The 19,495-nt window shown below is 38.7% G+C and overlaps 1 protein-coding gene and 1 long non-coding RNA gene across 3 annotated transcripts in view; one reads left to right on the top strand and one right to left on the bottom strand.

Annotated features, from left to right (window-relative positions):
• Positions 1–69: 69 nt before the first annotated feature.
• Positions 70–19,262, top strand: LOC120247402. The gene is made up of 3 exons (XR_005532301.1): positions 70–390; positions 5,228–5,229; positions 19,251–19,262. It is a non-coding gene; the product is annotated as an uncharacterized LOC120247402 (long non-coding RNA).
• FAR2 (fatty acyl-CoA reductase 2) overlaps positions 1,742–19,495 on the bottom strand; it is a 154,078-nt gene continuing 136,324 nt past the window's right edge. For both annotated transcript variants that reach the window (XM_039255265.1, XM_039255266.1), the window contains exons 5-12: positions 15,858–16,035; positions 14,504–14,548; positions 11,928–12,046; positions 10,998–11,065; positions 8,552–8,723; positions 6,542–6,671; positions 3,105–3,232; positions 1,742–2,179 (exon numbers count right to left, since the gene is read on the bottom strand). In XM_039255265.1, coding sequence (XP_039111196.1) covers positions 2,017–2,179; positions 3,105–3,232; positions 6,542–6,671; positions 8,552–8,723; positions 10,998–11,065; positions 11,928–12,046; positions 14,504–14,548; positions 15,858–16,035 — 1,003 coding nt within the window. In that variant the 3' untranslated portion in view covers positions 1,742–2,016. The remainder of the gene's footprint in view (positions 2,180–3,104; positions 3,233–6,541; positions 6,672–8,551; positions 8,724–10,997; positions 11,066–11,927; positions 12,047–14,503; positions 14,549–15,857; positions 16,036–19,495) is intronic.

Here is a 19,495-nt window from a genome sequence, read left to right as displayed (position 1 = left end):
AAGAGGAAAACTTTTTTAATTCAAACTTTCATTTAATCAAAAGTCAAAATGAATACTTTATCAGTGGAATTTATGTAACTGGTGAAACAAAAATCAAAAGATAGTAAATCCTTAGAATAATTATGTTTTCTCCAATCTCAGTGAGTTATATCTTGATTTCATTTTTATTATATCTATAGTTTGTATCTTAATCAGTGTAACTCAGAAGTATCAGATAGAGATCTCAAACCAAAAATCACCAAGTGCTTTGTTTCAGAGCTGGGGTGTCTGCCCTGGAAATAAGTTCCCAGACCTTAGATGAGATTGGAAAAGACATTGCCCAGAAGAGTTCCCCCAAAATGGTCTTTTTGGTGTTCAGAAAAATCTCCAGTAATACCAGACTAGAAGCTGGTATTTGAATGCACTTCAGTTACTTGAATGTGCTTTCTGTGTATTACTGCTCATTACAGAAAGCATAAATATAACTGCCATCATTACCATTTTATGCTTGTGTCATTTTCCAGTAGTTGTGGTTATTTTTAGTTGCTTAGGCCCCAAATAGTATATAATAATAATTCATGTTTTTAACATGAAATGCTGCAATCCAGCATGCATTAGTATCTCAAATATGAGAAAAAGTCAGGATAACAGTTATATTATTAATATAGGAATTTGGGAACAAATACTATTAATCCATTGGTATTATACATAAAACATTTTTAAATAAAACAGCTATTATCTAAACTTAGAGTCACTTAGTGAAGTCTGTCCTCTTCTGTACAGTGTACAGTTAACATTGTGCACTTGGGATGATCAAGATACTAGTAAGTCCTGGTGATCACAGAGAAGGAATTTTCCCATTATACAAAAAAAGACTAAAACTAACATTTACATTTGTATTTGGAATTTTGCTTTTCTCACTGCCAAAGATCTGGGGACTGTTTTTTTATGATTCTAGCCAAGTACCTTCCTCCCGTTAGTCACTGAGGCCTGAGCAAAATAAGCTTAAATATAAGGGGTTTGGTGACTACAAAGAAAAAGAAACTCTTGAGAGAAAGTTATCAGGAGAATGGGTAATTGAAAAGATTTAGAAATAATAGTTGTCAGATTCAAATCATAAGAACTAATTTTTACTGACAAGTATAGTAGTCCCAATGCACATATACTTGAGCCCTCATTCTATATACAATTATTTACAACTCTTGTTTTATTTTTTGTTTTTTAGATTTCAGAAGTATAATTGAGGGAAATGCTAAATGTGAGCCCACTTTGCTAACCCCCTCAGCCTTCAATCAGGTTTCCATGGTGTAACAAAAAAAAGGATTTCAGTGGACAGTTATTTCTTTTATAGTATTTCTGAGGATGCAGAGATCAATCTTCCTCTTTTTGAATGTTTATTTTTGTGAGAGAGAGAGAGCAAACACACACGTGTGTGCACACGGAGAGAAGAGGCAGAGAGAGTGGAAGGGAATCTCAAGTAGGCTCCAAGCTATCAGTGTGGAGCCAAATATGAGGCTTGATCCCACAAACCATGAGATCATAACCTGAGCCGAAATTAAGAGTCAGACATTTAACCAGCTGAGCCACCCAGGTACTCCTTAATCTTGACTTTAAACTTTTATACTGGCTACCCCTGGAATGGTTCCAAGGTTAGAACTGCCTTTCTTTAGCATATTTCAGCTTCTATCATATGTTCTTCCATGTTCATTTAGTCAAAATCAGTCCTTTCAAGAAAAAAACAAACTAAATATCAACAGACAGATGTACTTTGGTCTTTTATGTTCAAGGGCATAGAGCGTTAGGAGGCAATCTGGAAATAAATTTTCCTAAGATATGTATGATCGTAGGCTAGGATATGACTTTCCTTCTCTCACTTAAATAAAAACAATAGGTAAGAAATAGGGATGAATACATGACAAGACATTGACAGTTAATGAGCTTGGGCATATTCTTTGTTACTTCCTAATCTTGAGAACCACAGTTTGCTGTTTTAGAGGTATCCAGGAGATTCCAGATAAAAGGATATTGCTGAATGTTCTAGACCTTAAGCGTGCTGGATGCCCTAAAGTAGGAGAGGAATTTATAACAGAAGCTCACAATGAAGAACCAGACGTTCCGAGCAATCTGAGATCTTGCGATGAGAAGGCGCCAGGCGATGAGGAAGAGGGCAGTATTAAAGAGGTAGTGAATATTTCGGAGCCTGGGGAACAGACATACAAAACCAAAGTTAAAACAGCATCAGATACCCAGCTGTGCTGTCCGAAGCATAGATGCACCATTTTCTGGCTCGTTAGATGCTCACAGGTATGTGGCGTGACCTTATGACATTTTGATTTTTTCTCTCCTCTTTCCACTACATGCCTTCTGAATGATCAGATTTCCATAATATTCCTGACTAGTTTCTCTCTCCCATAGCTGTCTCTAATCTGTCTTACAAACATGACTAACATAAATATACTTTAATCATATTGCCGTATCACAAATCTTCACTGGTTCTTGTCCACTAGAATGTAAGTTCTAAAGTTCTTAGCCTGCTATTTAAGGTTCTTCTTTCTTTACAATTTACTTTTCCATCCTTAAAATCGTTGTATTAAAAGCCCCTTGTTTCTACCAGAATTATATCAGACTGCTATAGTTCATTTTCCCTTATGGAACAATGACTGAAAGAAACTCGAGGCAGTTTAAGGACTTGAAGAGTGGTTGAGTGAGTTGCCTTTGTTAAACAGTACAGTCAGATTTCCTGCTTGTTGGGTATTCTTTATATTCCCATTATGATGGGATGTGGTAGAAGAAACAGAGAAACTTGGGTTCAAATCTGGCTCCTGTACTTCTCATGTGTTCCCATTCACAAGTTATTTACCTTCTTTGAGACTAAATGTCTCTGATAGGAAAAAGAAAAAAAAAAAAAGGGAGAGGGGAGGGAATAACAAAATACCTCCCTCATAGGGGCATGGTGAAGTCTAAGTGAAACAGTGTATTATGAGGGCCTCGTATTCAAGGAAGGAACTGTAATGTAGTAAATGCTTGAGAAATGTTAATTCCTCCCCTTCACTCAAATTTCATGTTTGGTATAAAATCAGATACATGTGGGAAGTGCTCAATAAATATTAACTGTTTAGGCTTACCTTCTCAAATGTTGTTTTGCTTCTGGGATCCCAGCCATATCCTCTTTCAATAAGTACTTCTTAACTCCTAAAACATAATTTTCAATGTATTCCAACCAGTTCAACTGGCGCACATCAAAGTTGAATACCTGAAAGGCAAGAGGAGATTATGGATTGCTAGAATTAACACTGCTGGAGACAATCACTTTGTCCTTTTGAAGAAGTTTCTTTTACATAAATGAGTGACATTCAGTTTGGAAGACTTGGGTTGGACCCCTCCAAAAGGAGATTATTTGGACAATTATTTCCAAGGCACTGACCATATGGATTACCATTTACATAGAAATATTCAAACACAGGTCAAGCACAAATAACTTGACCTTTAGGAAGCCTTGTGAGGGAAATTTAAAGGAACTGGTATTAGCTGGTGAAAGCTAATTTCAAGTAAATTGGGATTAATAATTTTTAAAGGTGATGGAATAACTTTGGGTAGGGACCCAAACAAACTGTGCTTCTCCTCTTTTCCATTCTTTAAATTTTGGGGTTATTTTCTTGGCCTACCCTCTTTTCCTACAGTGTCATCACTTCATTATGCAGATTAAGGTAAACTGAATAAGCAAAACCGTAAGGAATGGTTTATCAGAAATTATAGTCTGTATTTGCTTTAGAGATGTTATCTACTATGTGTGCTGTTAAATGAAGCCCTTGAAAAACATTTCTTCTGGAGTTAAGTGGTAAGAGTTCAGTTTCTCTGGGACCCTAGTGTGTTTCCTCCTCTTAGATACAGAATGCCATGGAACTATATTTTCCCTTTCACTTTGCCACCAAAAAGCTCAAAAACAATTCTCTGCTTAACTGCAGTGACTTAGTAAGATCTTGTCGACTACATATGAATGGACATCTTATTTTTTCATTCTTATCTTTGACTTCATATTTTAATACGTATTTTCCCTAGTTTGATGTTTTATTTCTATTTTGTTCTTTTATTATACAGATTATATAACATATTTATTACATTTATATATAATTTATTATATGTTACATGATATATATTTTTATTGCAATTATCTCAAATAATATGGAGTATTAACAAAGAGCAGATGAGATTATTGAGTTCCAGGGAGCTTCATAGACTTGTCCAACAACTGAAATGCTTTCAAAAGTAATTCTCCATCACTTTGTCTGGATATGTTTGTTTTCTATAGTATCACTAAAGAGAGGCTTTTATTTTTATACTATTTCACATTTCTAAGAGTTCAGTAATGTCCTAGTTTGGAATCCTCATTCCATACGGCAAATCAAACTGAATTCTAAGCCAATTCTAAGCCAGAGTTAGGCAATTGTATGCAATTATTCAGGAGTATTACCTTTGCTAAGATATTTTGAAAGCATATGTTAAATCCATAGCAGATTTGATTCTTTTCATTTTCATAAAATTTTTGGTTCTTTTAGGTTAAAATAGTAAAATGTCAAAAAAAAAAAGCTCTAAGCTTCCTTTTGAATTATTTAGAGGGATAAATTACATGGAAAAATGCAATAAAGATAACGATACATAATAACTGTAGCTAATTTTAAAAATAATTTACAATAGCTGGAGTTTGTTTTTTTTAACAACCTAGTTTGATCATTATCTATGCATTTCAAACAAGTACTTAGAATAGCTTTGTCTACACAAGGGATGTAAATATTTCTGAAAATAGCTGTGTTTCATGTCAGTTTTAGAGTTGCTGGGCAATGATTTCAGTGAACATCTCTCTTTCTCACCTGGTGTATTTAATATCAAATTTATGGTATTTGAGTTTGCGGGTAACACTTAGGTTCCATGACCTGAAGTAACTAGGGCTTGGATTTGAATTACACTCTGCGAGGCTAGTCTGTGGGAGTAAAGCCCGTAGCCGGCACATGAGGCTGGCGGCAGCCTTCTTGCATTTCTTTCTCAGTGTGATGTGGTCCCTTCTACAAGCTGTCAAGTACTAGGTAAATCGAGAAATAATTTTTTCTTTAAAAAAATTTTTCTTTTAAATTAAAAAAAAATTTTAGAGAGAAAGCATGAACAGGTGAACGGCAGAGAAAGAGGGAGAGACAGAATCCCAAGCAGGCTCCGCAGTCAGTACAGAGGCTGACATGGGGCTTGAACCCATGAGCCGTGAGATTATGACCTGAGCTGAAACCAAGAGTCAGACAATTAACTAAGGATATGCTCAGGGAACATATGACTCTGAGGGGGGGTGGGGGGGGAACAACAACTGGGTACCCGTACAAAGTACAAAAGATTTCTGTATTTGTGAATTTCAGAATACACCAAGATTTCAAGATTTCAAGACTTAATGTTTGTAACTGCCAAGAGGCTAATGTAAAGAAAATACATGGCACTGATACTAAGCAATTAAAGTGAAGGCCTGTCTTGAGAAATAAAAGTCTGAATTATCAAAGGTCATTATAGGAAGAGAGAGGCTGTATGTGCTAGAGAGGGCAGTGCTGATGGAGGGAGGTCTTAGTGGGGTGCACAGAAGAGTAGGGGTTAGCTTGAAAATGTAGGAAAGAGGGATGCATGGGTGGCTCAGTCAACTAAGTGTCTGACTCTTGTTTTGGGCTCAGGTCATGATCGCACAGTTTGTGCGATCGAGCCCTTGTGTCAGACTCTGCATCGTCAGTGTGGAACCTGCTTGGGGTTTTCTCTCCCCTTCTCCCTCTGTCCCTCCCCTGCTCGCACGCTCTCTCTCAAAAATAAATAGGGGCGCCTGGGTGGCTCAGTCAGTTAAGTGTCTGACTTTGGACTCAGGTCATGATCTCACAGCTCATGGGTTCAAGCCCTGTGTCGGGCTCTGTGCTGACAGCTCAGAGCCTGGAGCCTGCTTTGATTCTGTGCCTCCTTCTCTCTCTGCCCCTCCCCACTCGTACTCTGTCTTTCTCCTTCAAAAAATAAACATTAAAAACTTATTTTGAATAAACATTAAAATATAAAAAGAAGGAAAGAACTGTAGCTTTGGAGATGGAGAACGATCTTGACTTAACAGCATGCCTGAGTTTATGAGCAATAAAACTGATTTTTCATTGACGTCCTATGCTGTGGGGTTAGGGAAAATACAGAGGTGCTGAGGGTTTGCTAAGGACAAACCAAGGGTGAACAGGGATGGAAGCAAAGCATGTGAAACGTGACTGCAGAATAGCAGTGAGGATCTCATCAACATCAAGAACCCAGATCTCTTACCTACATCTTCCCTACATTAACTTATTCCCTACAATTGTGTCAATAGTACTGATGGATTTTCTTAGCCAAAAAAAAAAAAAAAAAAAAGGAGAGAGAGAGAGAGGAAAGAAAGAAAAGAAAGAAAGAGACAAGAAAGAATTCTGTGTATGTAACTAAAACTTCCTTCAGCCATCAGCTTTCCAGGTCTAATAATTCTAAATTCTAAAGATTTTCCTGTTTTCTTGTTGGTTGTCAGCACTCTACTCACTCTCTGGTCTTCAGGACTCAGCTCAGACATCAGCATTTCCGTATTGTATGTGCTCCATTCCCAACTCCGGTTGATAAAATACTCCAGCATGGAAACTGTTCTTAACAGCCGATTCATGAGCTTTGTCATCCTGAGGTAAAGATCAGATAGGAGCAAATGTCAGCACACCGCAGGTGGCTGCTTCCCTGCTACTGTGTAGGATGGAGGACAAATTATTTTTTGAGAAGATAGAAAAAATTTCCCTCTTTCCCCCATTTCTTCATTAATACATGGATTCGTTTTTTCTCTTTCCACATTATCTCTGTTGAATGAAGGAAGGGGATGAAACTAAAGGAGTCCGTTCTATTAGATATTTTAACACCAACAACCTCCTCCTCTTCCTCTTCACTGCCTTGTCTTTCTCAAGAGTAGCAAACAAACATTTAAAAAACTGAGCCAGATACTGGAAAAGAACTTACTAGGTGATCACTTACTGTGTGGCAGAGTGCTGATACTTTGAAAAAAATATTTCAGCTAATTCCTATAATATCTCTGTCAGGTATGTATTTATCTACATTTTATGAGTGAGTAGAATGAGCTTAATAGAGATGAAGTGGCCATGATAACAGAAGCGTCAAAGGCAAAATTCTAACTCAGTTTTGACCACTCTCAAAAAGCCTCTGCTTTTATGATCTCACCACTCTGTGTCCCATGACTTCAGATGGCCCACATCTTCCAGTCCTGTGGTCAGGACTTGGACCAGCTCTGCTGTATGAACTTCTCAACTTTACAACAATTTACAGAAAGCTTTCACATGTGCTCTTATTTGATCCTCACAGTATCAGTCTGTGAGGTAGTAAAGATCTGTATTAGTCATCTTCCTTCATCTTACAGAAGGGTTAACAGCTTCAAGGTCACACAAGCCTAGTGATCTGGCTACAGATGACTTTGGCCTATAGAGCATTTCTCTTAGGCCAGTTTTGCCAATAGCGATTACTATAGTTGACCCAGTAATGACTTACGCTGTTTGGGGAGTTTGGTTTTATTTCTGGTCAAATCCTAATGCTCATATACCTAATGACTTATCAGGGACTTCTCTCATTGTATCATGGGAAATTCTTAGGGTGGACTCATGCCCTGCTACAAGCATTATAATAGGGTTCCATTTACCTATTATTATCTAACATTTTTGCTATAGACTATTTGTATGCCCCTCCTCCCCAAATTCATATACTTAAACCTATTCCCACCAGTGTGATAGTATTTGGAGGAGAAGACTGGGGGAGGTGATTAGTACCCTCTTGGACTTGACAGCATGTGAGGACACAGCTAGATGGTGACACAACTGCCTCAGCATCCACACATTTCATTCTACCTTGTTCCCTTTACTTCTTTTCTCACCTCGAGGTGGCAGTAAATCTGGTTCAGGTTTCTCCAGGTCTTTCCTCTGTCTCCTGGAGCCTACTTTAAATTCTTCCCCATAGCTTCTACATCCTATTTGTAAAATTGGCATGCTGAGAATATCCTCTCTGCGCTGTTGTGAGAATGAAAACGAGATCATCCCACATCATTCTGTGTGTGTGTGCGTGTGTGTGTGTGTGTGTGTGTGTGTGTGTGTGTGTGTGGCTGTTAACGTTATTTTAAGATTACCTAACAATTTAGAAAACCCCAGACTTAGAGTCTCAGTTGCTTTCCTTTCGGTGAATGATTACTTGCTGAATTTACCAAGCAAGATCTTCAATATTGAGCTTCCTTTATTATGATGGAGGATTTTTAAGGTAGGCATCCCTTTGGGGCTTCTCACTCCTGCTTTGGTTGGCCCCAAGAGTGTGTGTGTGTGTGTGTGTGTGTGTGTGTGTGTACACACATATATACACATATGCGTGTGTATATATATTTATATACTTATATATATATTTATATGATTTAGTTTGTCACCTTTGATCCCCAGATGAAAGGAGGGCTAAGGATTTTGGGATCCTAATCTTCCATGTGGCAACACTCTTCAAAACAATTGACCGAGCTTCTCACCTGGGCTTCCTTCCTGTGAGCCGCAGATAGAAGTCGTAGATGATGGCAGGGGCTCGGTGGCTGACTGCATTCCAGTACTGGCTTATGATGATATTGGTTGTGAAGTCAGCATTCGGCCTCCTAAAAGCTCTCTCAAATGGAATTTTTTCAAAGGTTGCCAAGACTTGGAATCCTGCAGAAAAAATACAGTATTAAGTCCAGGCACATATAAGCCCATTGTGGTCGAGGTTGCAATGGGTAAAAATGATAAAGACTAATGATTTGCTGTGTAGAGTCAAGAATCAATCTCTAAGAACAATGTTTAAGGTATTTATGCCATGCAAGAGGTCACCTGCAAAAATCAATGAGAATAGTTACACAGTGGGTCCTTTTCTTGAAATCTTACTTTAAAGCAACTTCTTGGGGAAATAGTTCTAGTCAATACAATGAAGTATTGTTCAGAAAAACTTAAATCCATCATTCAGTTCCCAGGATTATCTGGTCTATTCTGAAGGCCCCAGGACAGAACCTGAGGGCCTTATTTCCTAGGTTGGATCATTAGAGAACCATCCAGAAAGCTTCTTCACATTTTACTTAAACCTTTACAAAGAGTTACTTTAAAATTTTTTTTTTAATGTTTATTTTTGAGAGAGAGAGACAAAGTGTGAGTTGGGGAGGGACAGAGAGAGAGGGAGACACAGAATCTGAAGCAGGCTCCAGGCTCTGAGCCGTCAGCACAGAGCTTGACGTGGGGCTTGAACCCATGAACTGTGAGATCATGACTTCAGCTGAAGTCGGACACTTAACCGACTGAGACACCCAGGCGTCGCTATTAAGAGTTAAAACTTCATAAAGTTTAAGTAAAAGAGTATCAAGGCATGATTCCCTTATGTTGGTTCACTTTAAATGCCAGTCTTTTACTTCTTGGGTATTTCTGCTTCTCTGGGAATATCCCAGACTCAATTGTCCACTCTTGTCTCCAGACTTTTTTTTCGCAATAATTTTTTATATTGTTATTTAGATAAAACCTACTTAAAAAAATGTATATTTGTAAAATAAATATTTTCAAAAGAACCTAATTCAAATTCTGTAACTGTAAAATTTTCAAAGACTGTGCCTGTTCATTCTTCAATTATAGTGAAGATATCAGTTCTTATGGTGATATGATTATTGTCTTCTTTAAACAAGATTACCTGGAAATCTATATAAAATATATACAGAAAAGATTCTCAAGAAACATCTGGCCCAGGAATCTGGACACTTTTCCTCTCAGAGTGATTCATACTCATCTTTAAGAATCATTAGTGCAGTGATTACTGACCATCCGGGAGAGGCAAGAGACCCATCTTCTACTTCTATTTTAGGTCCCAGCCTCCATAGGAATTTGAATAGATCTTTTATTCTCCTGGGGCCTCCTATGTAAAATAAAGCAAGGCCACTAGATTATTTTTAAGATTACGTTCAACTGTGACATTGTATAATTTGATAAAACAGATAAGTTCCAGCATGGAGGAAGAATTTTGAATTTCAGAAATGTAATTTACGTGTTTTATTTAAGAGCGTAAGGTATCTTGTTTGCATCTATGAATGCCTCTTTTTTATGAGGATATCAAAGCTCCGTTACTGATGTAAAGGAGATTTATTTCCAACTATTTTCAGAATTATTTATATGATCTAAAGAGCTGGCTATATGATCTGAAGAACTTTGATGGTAGTAAGTAATTTCATGTTTACTGACAACTTTTCAAACAGAATAGTATAGCTGAGTGTTCTGAATTGGAAATCAGATTCTAACAAATGAAGTACATTTGATTTTTTCTATAACTAGTATATAAACAAAACTAGATGTTCCAAAAGTTTCAGATATTTGCAAGACTCCTAAATTGACAAAGTAGTACAAGACTGGTTAGCTAATTTTCTATGACATGCAGGATTAATTACTTCAGTTCAGCAAGATACTTTCAAGGTCACACGTAAGGCTCACTGTATAAATCAGTGAAGAGTATTGCCGACTCAGTAACACAAGTTGGTATTTTTGAACTTTTCTAAATCTACTTGATCATTGATCATTTCACAGTCTCTGTGATGGAGCAAGGGGCGTGGGAGACACACGTGGGGGCGGCTGGCCCAGCAGGACTATTTCATGACGGACGTTACCTAGAATTGCTGATTTTTGCTCGTTGTCTTGATTTTTAAAACCTTTATAGTCAGTGGGCCTCTTACTGCTTACAATCATGTAGATATTCCACTGAGACCCCCTTCTCTGATATACCACAGTACATTTGAGTTAACTCTTACACATTTATAATTTCTAATTATTTTATCTTTCTTATTTTTTGTTTTTTTCTCCCATTAGACTCCAAGCTCCAGAACACATTTTGTCAATCCCGCCCCGCCCCAGGGCAGACACTCCTGGTGTGGGGGCGTGCGCGGGTAGTTATGCACTTACATCTCTATGGACACTTACCCATTTTGCCCCAGTTACAAGGATTGAGGCTACCAGACGTGCAGTGGTAGATTAATGTTGATTTAGGTCTGAAAAATGAAATAAAATATAAATACAACCAAATGAAAGACTAATGAAAGGAATATAAGGAAGAGTAACATTTAAACAAGGTTGTTTCAGTAATTTCCATAATGAAGGCAACATGTCCATAATTTGCTCCTCCTCTGAGTAAAAAAGCAAAATGGAAGACGACTAGGGAATTATGGGTGTTTGTGCGTGTGCACACAGATCTCACATAGGTGGATGTATTTAAGCAGCAGATGGAGGTACCATAACAATGAGAAAGCGGGTCACATTCCTTACATGGTTCTGGGGTAAAATGTAGGCTACGTTCTCTCCTAAATCCAGTTAAGCCCTACTGGATTGGAAAACATCTAAATGGCTAACTTCAAATAAGAAAATTTTAATTCTGTTTGTCATTTACTATCAAAGGCAAATATATAAACAACCTGTGTGTGTGTGTGTGTGTGTGTGTGTGTGTGTGTGTGTGTGCGCGCGCGCGTGTGCTAGGAAGCAGCCCCTCATATGGTGATCTGCGCTTTGGGCATTTATCAGGAAATGAGCAGTTCTATAAATATAAAAGATGCCCTCATTTCACCCACTCTTATCTCCTTTCCCTTAAAAAAGGAAGCTGTACTTTACTGAGTAGAAAAGCTTTTCTTTGTTATCAATTTTATGGTTAAACGATTTAATGAGTTTGTATGTTATGATCAAAATACACATCAGTATTTATAAAACACCTCCATGCATACATGATGGCATATTTGAAACTGTAAAATATTAAATCCTCTTTCACATCTGGGGTCTTCTACAATCAAATGCATATAATAAGCCTGACATGTTCACCCCCCTCCTCATCGAATCTTGGCAAGCTGGCTTGCGTATGCACACCTGTGGACTGCTGTGTACCATCCAACAGCCAGCGTGAGATTGACGACTGTGTCAACTGGAATTAAATCTGCCACCGCCATTGGAGTAGCTCTTATGGACCGAAGAAACCCCTTCCCAGCCTGCACAGGGAAAAAGAACATAAAATGGGTTTTAAGTAATAATTGGGGCTAATACTAATGCTGCTAGTAATCACAGTTAACACCGACCCGGTGCTGACTAGGTTATTGTGCTAAAGCTGACTTCTCTCAGCCTATCCAACCCCCTCGCTGAGTGCATCCCAAATGCCAACATTTCCATAGTGGTCCTCAGGTTCCTTTAGGGAGCAGAGTTCCTCATATTTGTGAGAGGTTAATCTATTTAATTAATAAACACCAAAGGTAGTTTTTTTCACATTTAATAATCTGTAAGAGATTTTAAGAATTAAGGTTTCCCAAATTTCCCACTAATATTAGTTTACCATTTCTTAAGTGATGTCATTTGCTGCTAGTGCCTACTAGCTTACAAACAATAGTAGACACTGAAAGTTCAAGAAACACTTTTAAAAATTAGGGGCAGCTGGGTGGCTCAGTTGGTAAAGTGTCCGAACTCTTGATTTCTCATGGTTTGGGAGTTTGAGCCCTACATCGGGCTCTGTGCTGACACTGTGAAGTGTGCTTGGGGTTTTCTCTGGGGACCCTTCTCCCTCCTCAAATAAACTTCAAAAAAATTAATAAAATTCTACCATTCCATAAAATTTTTTTATTACTTAGGAAAAGGCTACTGCTTTTTGTTAAGTATCTTAGTTCACCAATCACCGATGGTATATAGACGTAAGAAATGGGAATTATTCACATTAATAAGTCATTTAATAGTCATGTTTATTGACTTTATGAAGTTATTGATGCCCTGCATATTCCCAGCATCGATTTGCAGTGGTTAGTACTTTCTTATGTTCCTAATTTCTATTTTCTTGTAACTGATTCCCCTTCCTTTGGACATAAGAAATCAGTTTGATACCCAAGGGATCCAGAAATGCTGAGGCATAGGAGCACATGTACCCCAATGTTCATAGCAGCACTCTCCACAATAGCTAAAACATGGAAAGAGCCTAAGTGTCCATCAACAGACGAATGGATCAAGAAGATGTGGTTTATCTATACCATGGAATACTACATGGCAATGAGAAACAATGAAATCTGGCCATGTGTAGCAACATGGATGGACCTTGAGGGTGTTATGCTGAGCGAAATAAGTCAGGCAGAGAAGGACAAATACCATATGTTTGCACGTATAGGAGGATTAGGAGGAACTTGACGGAGGACCAAGGGGGAGAAGAAGGGCGGAAATGGTGGGGGAAAGGGAGAGAGGCAAACCATGAGAGACTCTTGAATGCTGACAAAAACTGAGGACTGATGGATGTGGGGGGGAGGGGGGGATGGGCATGAAGGAGGGCACTTTGGGGATGAGCACTGAGTGTTATGTAGAAACTAATTTGACAATAAACTATTTGTAAAAAAAAAAAAAATCAGTTTGAAAAATTTTAGAAAATCTGAATAAACGTGCCGCTTTATAAATAATGAAACTCATTCTAGGATCATGTTAAAATAATTATGTTCTAAGTTACCAAATATTCACCATAACTAAGTTTAAAGAAGAAAGAATTGAAGGCAAGTAGAGAACAAAAAGTGAGGGGCTGCTAGAAAAAACAATCAGAAGGAAGCTCACTGTTACCGTCTTTGACAAGTAGTCATAATTCACTATCTTACATTTGTGCGGTAGTTCACATTGGACCTAGCTTTGAGAACAGAAGCAGTCTGAAGCATGAGATTTCTAATAAGATTTAAATTCAGGGAGAGAATTGAGTCCCTATTCATTGTCCTAAAGAGTAGAGTTATGGTTCTGGTCTTTACAATGTTTCAGTGGGAACTGTGAACTAGGTCACAGCTCGTGTCAACTACATCAGCCTTCAGTGCAGGGAGAAACCCACTGATGCTGGCCTACAGGCACCACTGACATTTCTCCTTGTTTGTGGGAGGATTATTGGTGAAAGGTATTTCCTATATTCGTCAACTTTTATATGTGAAAAATTTGCTCCAATGGGTAGTTCTCTTTCTTGTATCGGTTGAGAACCGGCTATTGGTGTTTGTGTGCGTGTGTGTGTGTGTATGTAAAATTTCTATCCACACAAACTCTCATGTGTATTATAATAAAAAATTTAATAATCTTTGAGAATGTGACTTTTATTTAAGCATCCCCAATTTGCTGTACTGATTCAAGCTATTAATAGCAAAAAGGGGGAAACACCCCCATCTTGTGGTAATCAAAGGAAAATACAGACATGGTCCATCATGCTCAGATGTTTCCAAAAATAAAACTCTTAAAATGTAACTGTTTTCCTGATAACAAAATCTACACATAATAGAAATAATTTTTATCCTGCCTTTATTTTCCAATCAGCAAAACTGAGATTAAGTTGCTTCAGTAATAATAAAGAAACATTTATGGTTTTGGATCAACGAAGCTAAAGCAACACTAAGCGTTTCCTTACCATTCCTCCACTACATTTCAGGTAGTTGTTTCTACAGTATTATACATACCGCAATAATGAGTCCACTAGGTCCATTTATGTTATCAACCCAACCCTAAAAGTAAAAAGCTCTCTATTAGTCATACATGTCAGAAAATCATAATATACTGGTAACATCTGCAGTCAGATCTTAATAAATTTCAAAAAAAAAGCACTGAGACTGCAGCCAATAGAACAGTCTAATCTAGTTTTTCGAAGACCAGAAACAAAGATAAGTGGCAAAGCAGTGGATATTGCTTCACTTGTGCAAGAATGAAGATTCTGCCAGCGTTCTGGAAGAGTCATGGAGAGTATCAAGTTGTTTTATGACACCTTACAGGCTAAATTGCACCTTGTCTTAATATCATAACCTGCCAACCCATTCACTGACCATTGTTTTTCTCCACCTCAGGCTTAATTTTAATTCTCCAGGGGAACACTACAAATTAAACGTGATTTATAGGAATTATCCAGTTCTTGAAAATTTGAAAAGTCATAGTGTCCATACTCTACTTGCATTAGCTTGCTTAGAGATGTTAACGATAAGAAAACGTTCAGGAGGAGTTAGAGGAAAATGTCTTTTTGAGTTTGTCTCCTAAGCCCGAAGCAAGTCAGTTGACCTTATTATGTCTGTTTCTTTATCTGTAAAAGTCAAAGTGTGTGTGTAAAATAGGGGAGGAGAGAGAGGAGAAGATGAAGGGATTGTTGAGTCTTCTACTAAGGACCAGGCATTACACTAAATACTCCTCATACCTTGTCTCATCTGACTGACTCTCCAAAGTGGGCCCAGTATTGGGCTAAAACAGTATTAGCCCAGTTTTATAATTGAGACTGCTCAAAAGACTCCATTGTCAGTAAGCAGTACAGCTCAAATTTTGGGGGCCCTAAAGCTTCACAAAATTGCTTCAAAAAAGATGGTATAAATTAGTGTACTTTCAAAAGCATATTGCAATACACAGACACAAAAATTATTATTCCTACACTGAGAATGTTCTGTGAACTTTGTGATTCTTACTTACCCTGGCAGTTGTAATACTACCGATTTGGCCATCAAGAACATTCTGGTACATTTAAACTATAGAGGGGAAGCCAAGAACTAAAACTATCTCCTACGGTATTTTCAGACTAAGGTTAATGAGAAGCAAATTTAAGTTCTCCAGCCAACTCTAGGCTCCCAGAGGAGCATCATGCTGGACAGATGCTGAACCAAACATGGAATTTTGTCCTAATACAATGGGTTCATGTTCGATTTGCTGCACTCAGCTGTACATTCTGAAAAGAGAAAGGCAGAGAGAGAGGGACAGGACATCAGAAAATAATTGGGTGAGAAGGATGCTGGCTTGGAAGCAAAGCAAGGAATCTGGAATCCAGGTGAACGGCCTTACCGGGAAAGGCTCCTGCCAGGTTGCTCCCACAATGGAGGGCCTTATGATGGCAATGTTTAGGTTCCCACTCTCCTGATGCACCACCATTTCTCCCAAGGCCTTGGTGTACGTGTAAGTATTGGGCCGATCCCCGATCAGCTTGGGTGTGATCTCGTCAATAATAGCATCATCTAACCACCTGAGGGTAGTCAAGAGTACAAAGAATTCTAGCAACACGTGTTAGACAATAGACAAAAAAAAAAAAAAAAAAAAAAAAAAAAAAAAAAAGGAAAGGAAAGAAAGAAAGAAAGAAAGAAAGAAAGAAAGAAAGAAAGAAAATAGAAAAAAAGAAGAAAAGAAAAATTGAAGAGAAAACAAAAAAAAAATCCCCCAAATAAGACCCTGTGAGACACAAACAACACTTTTCATTTCTCGCTTGAGTTCGGAATTCAGAACAGTCACAGGATACCAAGGTTGAAGGTTGAGTGTGCATCTGTCCAAATCCTGTGTGCTGAATGAGCTCTTTGTTCTGTACTGCTAAGCCCAATCTTACCAGTTGAATCCTGTTTCCTCCCCCTTAGATCAATAAATTCAACAGCGATGCAATCTACTACTTTATTACGCTCGATCTCTAATTATCACCGATTATTTCCTCTCCAACCGGCTCAGGAGCACATCTGTGAGCCCCAGTCACGCCCAGCAGCGCAGCACGTGCAGGATTCACAGAGCTGAGAGGCTCACATCTGGGCTACTTCAGTGGCGGCCCCACTCATTCGGTGCTGTCCAATTAACACCTAGTGCACCAATCTTGCAACCTTCGGCTTTCGCTTTCAAAATTCCTTTCAATGCCTCAACAAATAAAAGCAACTACATTTGGCAGGCTTACAATCTGTTTTAGCAAATCTATGAAATGCATTTTGAGGCTCTATTTGCAGTCTATGGTAATAACTTGGTAATTATTTCCAGAGATTTCCCATGAATTCTGAAGTGCTCTAGTAACTATGAATAGCCTGTCAGGTGGAGTGATTCTAGTACGCTGAAGCCGCTTTAATAGAGTGATTATTGAATACCTGTACTTACAGAAAGGCATGTGTCATGAATAACTGAGTTACCATGACATCAACCTAATCTCTTTTTTAAAGATGTCAGAACCATTTTGATAATCCCAAAGTCTATCTGCACTTCTCAAAGAAACCAGTAAAATCATCATCAATTAAACATTTAACGTTTCTCTTAACTGGCAGGTCTATTTGGTTAAACATTTGATCTCATAGAATTTTTAAAACTTAGGCTGCCTGAAGGGCGTCGGGGTGGCTCAGCCGGTTTAAACATCCAAGTCTTGGTTTCAGCTCAGGTCACGATCTCCTGGTTGGTGAGATGGAGCCTTGGATCAGCTTTTGCTGACAGTGCGGAGCCTGCTTGGGACCCTTTCCCTCTCTCTCTCTCTCTCTGCCCCTCCCGCTGTTGCTCTCTCTCAAAATAAATACACTTAAAAAAATTACCTAAATATGCCAGTGTGATTTTTATAATCAATGTGTTTGGTGCATTTATTCCTATCTTAAAGGACTGAGCTCAGTCATACTATTTTGATTGTAGGAAAACCTTAGCTGTTACTGCTTTGCTCCTATGACAACTTTTTGAGCATTTAAGATGTGCTTACGCCAAGAGTGCAGGCACACAACTCTCAATTTTAATACCTCCCATTGGGTATTGGAGTGTCTATAATGTTCTGCTTTTCCTTGCTTTGCTGCTAGTAGTGCTGCATGTTCGCTAGATACTCAAATGCCTTTTGATTTAAATTGAATAGGGAGAGGTCGGGAAGTTCCCAGAATAAAAACAACTCCAAATACATAGAAAAATTGAAGATGTTCCGATTAGACAGCCACCTGAGGGTTGGGACAAAGCATGTGGGATGATCCGGGCACCTCTCCATTTTATATTGTTACCTTTACCTCATCTTGTTTGATGGTCAGCAGGGGATTAACTGACCTAAGACCATTTTCTTTCACCTGCAGACATACACAGATGACATAAACTGGGTCAGAGGAAATAAAGCCTGATTCCAAGAAGGTTGGAAGGGAAACAAAAAAATCAGCACCTCGCCATGCACTAGGGTTATACGTCACATGGCTGGCGCCCGCTGTGGTCATTAAGGCTAGTGTGCATGGAAAGAAAGGGTAATGCTTGGCAGCTTTACCAAGCGTGGTGAGTTCGCTTATCCGAGACAAGGTTGGTTCTATAGGATTCTAAGAACACAAGTGCAAAAGAAGTGGCAGTGCTCAGTAAATGGCCCCCCTCTACTGGTCATAGTGCTACCCGTGTTCTAGAGCATTGTCTTTCTATTCTATAGCATCCGTCTTTTTACTTGTGAAAAATGGCAATTGTTCCATCTCTTCTACATTTTCAGGTTATCATGAGAACAAACAGGAATATTCACAACGGCTCTTAAAGCTATTTGATAAAACAAAATGAGCCAATAAACCGAAGGCATTTTTATTTTTGGTAAAACAACCAAGGAGCATGTATCTACAAAGTTAATAGTTGGTTTGAAAATACCTTTTCTTGGGTGCCTGGGTGCCTCAGTCGGTTAAGCATCTGACTCTTGATTCTGGCTCAGGTCATGATCTCACTCACGGTTCATGAGATGGAGCCCCATGTACGCTGATGGTACAGAGCCTGCTTCGGATTCCCTCCTTCCCTCTCTCTGCCCCTCCCCTGCTAGCGCTCTCTTTCCCTCTCTCTCTCAAAATAAATAAACTTAAAAAAATAATAAAATAACTTTTCTGTTTTTTAATTTTAAAGTATTTTTTAAAAATATTTATTTTTAAGAGAGAGTGAGAGTGCATAAGTGGGGGAGCGGCCACGAGAGAGGGGCACACAGGATCAGAAGCAGGTTCTGAGCTGCCAGACAGCAGAGAGCCTGATGTGGGGCTTGAACGCATGAACCCTGAGATTATGACCAGAGCTGAAGTCAGACGCTTAAATGACTGAGCCACCCAAGTGCCCCGAAATACCTTTTCTAATACAGACAAACAACCCCTCGCCTCTCATCCAAGCACTTCCTGGGTTCAAAGTGACACTGGTGTAACAAGCACACACATGCATTGGTTAAGTGATACCCTTTTGGGGACCTAGAATCAGCCCATGCTCTTCTTTACCAAGGTCTGCTTCGCTGCTGGTGTTCTCAATTTGTTTTTAAAATAGTAAATAAGATGGCACAGAAAAAAGACACTCTATAAATAAAAGTACATTTCTAAAATTAACCAAATGCTCTTCAGTGTATCTAAGATGTTTTGAACCCATGGCTCCTAGATTCTAAACTTCTTCGTAAATTGCTGGGGCGCTTGGGTGGCTCAGTAGGTTGAGCATCCGACTCTTGATTTCGGCTCAGGTCACAATCTCACAGTTCATGAGTTCAAGCCCTGTCAGGCTCTTGGCTGCTAGTGCAGGCCCTGCATGGGTCTCTCTCTCTCAAAATAAACTTAAAAAAAATCTTTAAAAAATAGATAAACTTCTACTTAATTTTTTTCTAATGTTTGTTTACTTTTGAGAGAGAGAGAATGAGAGAGAGAGAGAGAGAGAGAGAGAGAGAGAAAAGTGAGAGTGGGGGAGGGGCAGAGAGAGAGGGAGACACAGAATCACAAGCAGGCTCCAGGCTG

This window comes from Hyaena hyaena, unplaced genomic scaffold (genome assembly GCF_003009895.1).
Source record: "Hyaena hyaena isolate Hyena2069 unplaced genomic scaffold, ASM300989v1 scaffold_520, whole genome shotgun sequence".
Taxonomy (NCBI): domain Eukaryota; kingdom Metazoa; phylum Chordata; class Mammalia; order Carnivora; family Hyaenidae; genus Hyaena; species Hyaena hyaena.
Note: the sequence above shows the minus strand (reverse complement) of the source record. Positions and strands in the feature narration are given on the sequence as shown.